The sequence below is a fragment of the Hippocampus comes genome, unplaced genomic scaffold (assembly GCF_001891065.2).
Source record: "Hippocampus comes isolate QL1 unplaced genomic scaffold, H_comes_QL1_v1.1 scaffold95, whole genome shotgun sequence".
In the NCBI taxonomy this organism is placed as follows: Eukaryota; Metazoa; Chordata; class Actinopteri; order Syngnathiformes; family Syngnathidae; genus Hippocampus; species Hippocampus comes.
This window is the reverse complement of record NW_017805778.1, coordinates 282,337-292,176: the sequence shown is the minus strand read 5'-3', so window position 1 is coordinate 292,176 and position 9,840 is coordinate 282,337. Positions and strand designations below refer to the sequence as shown.

Here is a 9,840-nt window from a genome sequence, read left to right as displayed (position 1 = left end):
TTTTGGCCATATGGGGTTTCTTTTTTCGAGCCCCTCTTTTTTTTTTTTTTTTTTTTTAATATCGGGAAGTGTTTTAGCAAACCATCCTATTTGGCACATTTGAGCGACTCCATTTGCCTTAGAATACAGCTGCAGCGTCCTTTAGCGACTGCAGATGTATCACGATAGCTAATGAGCGAGCGGGATTATCTTGCCAAGCGGCGTTACATAATGCAAATAGTAATTTAGAGCATGGAGACCCGGGGATGCTGATGGAAAGGCTGACCTTTATGCTAAAATGGGTCGAAAACGTATTTTCCCCCCACATATAATCATTGTCAACAATGTGCTCAAAGATTCGTCACACCCCCTAAAATGTGAACCCTTCTCACAGGGAAAACAAACAAGATCCACATCCACGGCGGCAAGCGCGGATAATGAGTAACAGCCATCGCTGACCTTGTTGTCGATAGCTGCCAGCTGCGGCGCATTTCATCCTTGCTGCAGTGCATGTGCAGTATGCAGTATAATTTGACTTCTTCGTGACTGTTGTCCATTCTTTGTTGAGTTTGTGGTGCCGTCCGTGGATCATCGCGTTTCGTCTTATCACCGCTTCACCGTGTGATAGCCCCCCCATCGTCTTTTTTTGGAGTGACGCGCACTCGTACGATTGAGTTTGTGGTGCCGTCCGTGGATCATCGCGTTTAGTCTTATCACCGCTTCACTGTGTGATAGCCCCCCATCGTCTTTTTTTGGAGTGACGCACACTCGTACTCATTTCCAAAACTCTGACATAAATATTGAACAGGTTTACTATTTACAGTTGTTGCCCTGACCATTTTCTGAGCAGATTGGGATGGAATTAATCACTCCTAAAACTGACTCACACACCACAGGATAGTCTCTCAGGATCATGAGGGAATTGGTTCTTTGCTGACTTTGCAAGGGATGACAAATGCTCAAATTTGGTCAGATTCTTGGTATTCATGTATCACACTTTACAACACACGCCCAGACTTGAAATCGGCCAAACGGCGGACATCCTGGCATAGGGTTTGAATCAAGTTTAATTCTCAGGGCTAAAGAGAATACTCCAACCAAGGGAGGAAACTGTCCTCTCACGCCATTTCCATCTAAGTGGCTGTTTCCTGGAGGAGTATTAGTTGTGGCGCCGTTAATAATACATGAGCGGCGGAATGATGAGGATGCCTATCAAATATTTAACAGCTCACTCATGTTCTACAGAAGCCAGTATGACGGGCATAAATCGGCGCACCGGGAAACCCTCGACGGTCATCTAAGAGGAACCGCATTCAAGCGAAAGTGCGTGACGCCGTTGCCGTCACGGGGCTGATGTATTTGCTTACCCGAGGGTTGCCGCTGTCATGGTGCCATAACGAGTTCAGGGGGGCGAGAGGCTGAAGGCCTTATAAGAGGCGGAATGGGAGCGCCGGCGCTGACACATTCGCCTGACGTGACGTTCCGGGCTCTTTTTCACGGCTGATCACGCGCTCCTACGCAGGCACAGTGCTGGCGTGATGGAAACTGGGTTTGTGACAGGGGAAGCTGGCACTTCAGGGGGCGGGTGGTGGGGGATCACAACCTTGATGTTATTTTGAGGAGGCCGAGCAAAGCGGCCCACTTAGATCTGAGAGGGGCGGGATGCCAACGGGCTTAACAGGATGCTCCACTTCCGTTCCCTCTCGGCCGTTAAGCGGCTCAGTGTGATACCTGACGCTGGGGGCGGGGCCAGAGGTTACAGTCGCTATCCTAGACATCTCTGTGAGGAGCAGCTGCCTTCCTCATCCTTGGGGAATGAGCGCACTTCCGGAATGCCAGTGGGTGAGGGCAGGTGGTCTTGGCAGGCTGCGGGAAATCACTGTCATAAGACTCTCCCCTCCTGTCTCCGCGGCCTCCCCCTCGCCTCAGCGGCAGCATTCCGTGCCAGGAATTGAACACAACGCCAACTCTTCGACATTGTCGCGTCGTCGTGATTCTGACATGACTCATCTCTTCTCACGTACACGACCGCGTCGCTCGTTCTACTTGTGGCGGCCCACCGGGAACACCGGTTGAGGGCGGCGTGTTTCTATTTAGGTGCAAGCGTGTGTAGGGTGGATGGGCGGATGGATGGAGTAACTGCAGGTGGAGGAGAAGAAACGTATTCCCAGAATGGGAAGGCTGTTGACGCCTTCGCACTCACGCTGGTCTGCACATATGAAGTCGCAGACAATTACTCATTCAGCGTGAAAGCATGTGAGCCCGGAGGACAGGCTGCCAGGTCATATGGAGTCACCTTCCTCCAGCCCAGATGCAGCCGAATGAATACTAAACACTGCACGGCACAAGGAAAGAGACAGACACGCGGGGCAGACAAAACCACAACATTCTGAATTTGATCAGAACCTTCAGATACGCGGTCACCGCTGATTATTTAGTGTTGTACAATCATGTGTCATGCATTCATTCATTCACCACTTTTCTTTAGCGCTTGTCACCATTTAGCCTTATGGGTGAGACGGAGCCTACCCCAACTGACTCTGGACGAGAGGCGAGATCCACTTTGGACTGGATGCCAGCCCATTGTAGGGTACATAAAGACAAACAACCATTCGCAGCTTCATTCACAACTATGGATTCAGTCTTCAGTTAAGCTAACCTGCATATTTGTAGAAATACAGACGGAAGTATGAAGCACAGGGAGAAGACGCAAATCCACACAAGATGGCCGAAAGCACATTTTGAACACCAAAGCTCAAAACTGTGAAGCTGACATTCCATCGTGCCGCCCAGTATGATGTATTCACTCAATGTAAATTTCGGATAAACAATTAAGTAACCTTTGGGCCACTACGACTTCTCCGCTGGAAGGACAAGATGCTATTTCTAGTACTCGTGTTCGGCCAGGTTTCAATACCATTTGGGTGACGTAAACCACTGTTGTCAAGCAGACTCGCCGTCACAGCACCATCGTAACACTTTCGGACGCACAACCAGAAATGATAGATAAACACGTGCTAATGTTAGCCTACCCTGTTGTTGCTCCTTCACTCTGGGCACTGCATACTCCACATTCTCCACTTTGCTGCTATGATCCATTTTCAATGACCTTTCTAACATTTGTCTCCTCGCCAAGAATTAAAAATAGCCTACTCGTTCAGGTCGGGTTTTTTGCAGTTTACCGCAGAAAGAACCAAAGCTAGTAGTAGATGAGCCTTTTTTTTTTTTTTTTTTAAGTGAGCTATTTTTGTGTAATCCTGCTATCTAACAAATCACAATAATTGGCAGAGTTAATAAATCTGCTTAACTCCACAAAGGCAAATCCGGATCTATTTGTGTGGGTGTGTTCTTCCCAGGTTTCAACTCCAACATCAATTTACCCGGCCACGAAGACTGTGGCTCCGCCCCATCCTCGCCATCACTGCAGCTACAGGACAAGAACGCCAACAACCATTCTGTTCACTCGTCGAGCCACGCCCCTATTGAGAACGGCAACCAGATATCTAATGGTAGGTGGACTCCTTTTTTTTTTTTTTTTTTTTTTTTTTTTTGCATTTCAAACCATTGTTTCCTTTCATCCTACGGTGTACTGCTTGCACTCCGCCTCCGTTGCCCAATTTGATCATTTTCCAAGCGGTAGTGTCAACAAATAAAATCCTTAAATCGCTCATCATTACGCACTAATTACGGCTGCTAATAATAACGATGTCTTGTTATTCAGGACGCCTCATTTAATTGTGTGCTCAGGTTCATTGGAGGACGAGAGTCACGTCAAGTCAAACATGTCCACATCCTCTCTGCACAGGCACATGGATAGCCACCATACACAGGTAACACACACACACACACACACACACACACACACACACGCACGTGCGCACAAACACAAACGCACTTCGACTTCCAGTATGTATTTGGAATAAAAGTGCACTCATCCTCAATTAACCCAAATGATTGAAGTGATTTAATTTAATACCATTTCCAAGCGGTGCTGTATTTTCACACTGCTGTGCACACTGACAAACGACAAGGAGGAGCGCCATCTACGTTGAAATGTCTTCAGGTTTTGCTTTTGGTTTTCTTTGTTCCACCTGTTTTTGTTTACAATTTGAGGAAAGTGGCCTCCCTGGGGCAACATATGCCACCCGTGACGTGCAAGCTCTCGCTGCCTCCGCACTCAGGTGTTTGGTTGCAGGATTGAGTTTAAAGTCTTCGGCACACACTCTGACACACACACACACACACACACACACATGCGGCTTTGTTACGTGGGTTTGATAGCACACCCGATAACTAAGCAGAATGCGCATTGGTTACAGGAACCTTGGAACTGCCACAGAGATACATAGACTAAATGTCCATAAAGAGTCTGAATAATTATTGTATGAAGCTTTAGGGCTTATTTACACTCATATAATTAACACCGGAACACCAAAACAAACATCCTGTGGGTTGTTGATAATTTCCTGTGTGATAAATATCGTCTCGAGTATTGCCACGTTCATATCTTACACAACAGAGCCACCATTTTAATCACATTGCCTCCAAACTCGGTGGCCGTATTAGGAGGAGGACAGCCTCCCGGGGGAAGCGCCTAAGTTCGGAGTTCACCGGTAACGAGATCAAAAATCAATGTGCGACAAACCCCGTCGAGTCACACGTCCTGTTAAAGCCCTCGATGAGCGCTTTCTAGATCTATCATCATTTTGTCGATATGTCCTCATACGTTTAGTCAATGACCGCAAGACTATCATTTTATTCTTTATCTTCCAGAGGGGCCATCTCAATTTTTCTCCATTTGGAGCTGGGGCCGCCCTCTAATCGACGAGGGTGTTGGGGGTGGGGTGGGGTATGGGCAGGGATTGGGAGCTTACTGGAAGCCGCAGTCCACATGTGGGGGATGTGGTGAGTCCATCCGGAAATTCATTCTGTGACGATGCTTCCATCGAGTCCATTGTGAGTTCACGAAAGTCCTGATGGGAATCCCATCTTCGTTGTTTGAATCTTTTTTTTTTTTCCTGTGGAACTCCTTAGCTAAAGTTCATCAATCATCTCAGCTTTTTTTAATTCATTTTTGGGACACTTTTTTTTTTGGGGTCACATCGGAATTTTCTTTCCGCTCAAACTCTTCTGGAAACGGATCTCTTCTTATCGCTAGCATCTGATTCCAGAACAAGTGAGGCTCCTGCTTGTCTACATCCTTCATTTGTACCTTTTGTTTTCAATCGGGCATTTGTGTTCAGCTTCTTGCTTGTCGTTAAGAAATTAGTGGAGACAAAGTGGCTCCCGTCTAAGAAACACTCATCTAATAGGATACATTTCACGATACGGCCTTCATCATGACCCTTTGGTGACCTGTGTTTGATAGCCCACCTCGGTTTAAACGGAAGAATCCCTCTGTTGCAGAAAGTCCACAAAAATCCTTGTTTTCCTAATGTGGAGTGGAAGAACTTGACCGCACCGCGCGCGGAATGACCTCGACTTTTCGGGTTAAACGGGGACACGAACTCTGAGGCATGCCGGCCTTATCAAATGCTCTCTCACTCTCTCACTCTCATGTTCAGGACTTTAGGCAGAGTAATAATCCCTGCTGAAGCTATAGCACCATCCAAAAGTTGGGAACGGGGGCTATGAGACCAGGTTGAAAAGTAAAATTTTAACATTTTTCCCCAATGAAAAATGATGGCCGTCTGCAGTATTAAAGTCACCGACCCTTGAGCTCCAGTGGAATCAAAATATTAGAAATCCCTGGTTTCATGCAACGCAATTCTACAGCACTCCGACCAAAGGCCAAACACTGTAATAGAATTGCGGAATTGATCTTTCAAGGCTGAATTTCGGTCGCAGCTCCTGTATGAGATTGTGCAGGTAAACTGGATTTTCACGGAAGTTTTCAAGTCGATTATGTTGTCATAGGCTTGTGACTCACTGCATGTAAATGTGATGTCATCTATCAAATATAACCTCCGTGTCCTCTTCTGGTATGGATCAGCCATGCTCCAGTCCTGTTTCTGGAATTACTGACTGAGGCAGATTGGAATTCCCATCTCTGATTGATTTACCTGCATATTCACTCGCGGATGACTGATGTTCTCTGGGCACGTGTGTGTGTGTGTGATTGTGCATTGTGAAGGGACACCGGAGAACGTCCCCCCGCTCAATGACCTCAACTGTAAAAACACACGATCCACTTTGAGGCGATACATCCAGTGGAGTCGTCACTCAGACGGGGGATTTCTCTAACTGCCTCAGTTTGACGTCGATCATCTCGGGAGGGATAGCGGCGCACCGGCAGTGGATTCATCATCATCATCTTTCCGATACTAGTTGATAGCCGTGTCCTAATTTTCCCGTATTGTGGGCTTCGGTCTCTCATGGCTGCCTGATTGGAGCATGGCACGTGCTCAATCTTTTTGCTCCATTTATTTGATTTTGTCTCCTTGCGTACCATCCCCATCTGCTTGCCGTCCACGATGCGCTTTGCTACCAACCTCCAAATCATTTCATCATTTAACTTAAGGTCCTCTATGACCAAAAAGTCATTCTAGTGGAACCTCTAAATTCGAGCAAAATCAGTTCACGCAGACGACGCTCGGAAATAGGAAATGATCGGAGAGAGGAAGAAAGAAAGTGACCACTCTTAAGTCAAGAATTATTTCGATTTTTACCTGGCAACAATTGTAATTTTTTTCCCCAGTCCCCACAGGCGGTGTGTAGGATTGTATTGTTGAATTTGCATCGTCAGAATCAAAAGCCACTCAGTAAAAAAATTGCATGTCTGCTTCATGATCCATAGAAGAAAAAAAAATTAAAAACGTTAACGGTATTCTAATTTTTTTTTTCCAGTCCCCACAGGCAGTGTGTAGGATTGTATTGTTGAATTTGCATAGTCAGAATCAAAAGCCGCTCAGTAAAAAATTGCATGTCTGCTTCATGATCCATAGAAAAAAAAAAAATTAAAAACGTTGACGGTATTCTTCCCACTAAAAATCAAGTTATTTTCTATACCCCGCCTGAATTCCAGATTTCTATCAACAATGCGCGGTTGAATTTCAAGCCGTTCGGCTTTAGAGGTTCCGCTGTATTCGCCTGGTCGATCGGAACGTGACTAAGACGATCCGGGTCCTCTGTCCAAATCCAGGCGTTCCAGAGGCTACGTCTTTCCAACGGGGATGCGGGCACCACGCTGCGAGAGCTCCTGCGATGGCGGCAGGCGCAGTGCGGGGGGCACAAGGGTTGGAAGCACCGTCCGCCGTCTCAGTCTCCGCCCCTGCCGTCCGCGCTGCTCTGCTCCAGCAGGAAGAATTCGCCATGACCCGGGACGGGATGACTGGAGAACACCTGATCAAGTGGCCTCTGAACATGGCTGCCAAAAACTCCTCCAACCCCTGCCGATTACCAAGCACTTTTTGTGACTCGAAAGATATGTGTGGAAGCTCGACAAGCATGAAGATTCCCAGGGACATGTATAGTCGTATTTATTTTCAGAAGATGGCAAGGTTGGTGTTTCGAGGGAAAAGGTCAACGATCCGCCCTCCCAAACAAGGTGCTGCTTATCATACTTGATGAGCGTTCCAGCCACTTTTCAAGTTTACACTTTCAACCATCGCCTTTCAACACACTCCAGGTTCCAGAGTGATTTCTTTGAGGAGCCCAGCATCCCTAACAACGGAGCAGGCTAACTCCCAAGGTGCAATTCTCTTCGCCGACGGCCTTTGAGGACAAACTCTGGACGAATGCGCTCAACTGCACTTACCGGTCGGTACCTTTTGGGGTGAACACGAGACGGCTCCGAATGGCGTATGTCATTGCTTTTTCTGTCAGCGTCCAAGTGTCACGTCTCCGATAGATGACCACCAGTGATGATTGCACATCGCGTTTGTCGAAATATGCATATGGTGGAATGTGTTGAAAAAGTGAAGGTGGAGAAGAAGCAGATGTGCTCCGGGTTTGTCCAGAATCTGTACGCACCTCTTACCCTCTGGAGCGCCCGCCCCGCGCCACCCTTTGGTGTTTGACCTCCTCCCTACTTAACGAATGGCTCCAGCTGTGCGGGTGTTTCCACGGTAACTGCTGTGTAAATAGTGAGTGGTGTCGAAACACAGAGACGAAACTGATGCTGACTGAGATGGAAGAATGTCTTGGGTTCGATGCAATGACCGAGAGGTTTGTTTTACAGATGTGAATACCTTGTTTTTAGGAACGTCAATGGCAATGAAATAGTTTCTATTCTATTTCATCATCTTTCATCCCTCCCGTCTACTGGCCTGCCATTTTGTTCCAATATCCGAAGATGTTTGTGTCGCTTTTCGATGGACGTTTTATTGCCCTCGCAATTGGCCAGTTGGGGCTCAAACAACCGCCTGATCTTTGAAGATGGGTCGCAATCATTCGAGCCGCAAGGTACCAATAGCTCAAATTGATTTCTCATTCCTCCTGATCATCTTCAATGCGTCTGATTGATTCTGCCTTCCCGATCAATTGCGGCTGTGTTCCGTGCAAGGTGATGCGCTCCGCGAGGATACATCAGAAGACACCACCTTGGTTTGACTGGATGAGTGTTAATTACTGGCACCTCGACATCCCTTTTTCAAGTTTAATCATGATGATGTGCTCCCCCCCAATGAGGTATTGACTTGCTCAATGGAGGATTTTTAACCCATCTGCCATCAACATCTCTCCACCAAGTGTTTCGAGTTCAAGTTGTTGTGGTGCACATCTTGCATTTCGACTGTGGTTTGTAAGACCGCTTTCCGGGCACCGACATGGAATGGCTGTCGAACAGTGAATATGCTCCTTCAGAGGTTGGACCAGAGCCCAAATGGCAGAATTTGTGGACATGCAAAGACAATTAATACCGCATCTTCTGTTACTGCTCTGATGAAACCACTTCTGGCTAATGCAAGAAGGCAACTGTTTGACAGATATCGTAAACTTTGGCAGCTATTTGAGTGTGATATCGGAGTAAAGCTGCATTTGAAGAGGGATGATGTCATCATGCTACCCAATTCAAATGCAACCCACAAACGTGGTGCTCTTCTCTCGTTTTTTTTGCACTCCCACCCTTCATATCTTACTACACCGGTGTCAAACTCAAGGCCCGGGGGCCAGATCTGGCCCGCCACATCATTTTATGTGGCCCGCGAAAGCAGCTCAAACATGTCAACTTCCATGATCCTTTCTAAAATGTCTACCGAAATTTTAAATTCTCATCTGTAATAAATAAGATATATTTTAAGCATTGTCTTGTTGCCAAACCCCTCATGACCGTAACTTAGACGATACTTGAATCAACAATTATTCTTGACTTCTTCATATGGTTTCAGTCATAACGGCCCTCCAAGTAAAACGGTAACTAAAATGAGTTTGACACCCGTGTCTTACTACATCCCCTAATTCTTGGCGTAGCGACTCAGCATATTCACTGCGAGCCACCTGTGCTGGCTTTTGGGAGCATCGTGACTGATTTTTCAAGACTCGCAGAATAGTGCCCTCTTTTTCCCTTCTTTAGTCTTCACCAGATGAACATGGGTCAAGTCATTTTTCTTCTCCCCAAAAACAAAATCATTTTATTTACAAATATCCAATCAAAAAACACGCCAACTCAGCGCTTGATTCCGGTTGACCTTCGGAGTCTGTTCAAGTCGACTCGCTATTATTCTGTCCCAAGCGTTCACGCTCAGCCTTGTGTAGCATGACATAAACCAGTGAGTCTATTAAAAAGAAAAAAAACTAACAAACAAAAAAACATTCACATTTCGACCGGTGGCCACTGAGCAGTAATGAGTTGAATGGCGGTCGCACAAAAGGCAGCCGTGCGTAGCACCACACTACCGCTGACCCCCCTTGTCATCCACTGAG

The 9,840-nt window shown here is 46.7% G+C and overlaps 1 protein-coding gene across 1 annotated transcript in view; it reads left to right on the top strand.

The window, feature by feature from the left end:
* Nucleotides 1-7,315, top strand: part of myo16 (myosin XVI) — a 110,133-nt gene extending 102,818 nt beyond the window's left edge. The window contains exons 33-35 of the mRNA XM_019884717.1: nt 3,336-3,488; nt 3,727-3,809; nt 7,121-7,315. Coding sequence (XP_019740276.1) covers nt 3,336-3,488; nt 3,727-3,809; nt 7,121-7,294 — 410 coding nt within the window. The 3' untranslated portion in view covers nt 7,295-7,315. The remainder of the gene's footprint in view (nt 1-3,335; nt 3,489-3,726; nt 3,810-7,120) is intronic.
* Nucleotides 7,316-9,840: the final 2,525 nt, after the last annotated feature.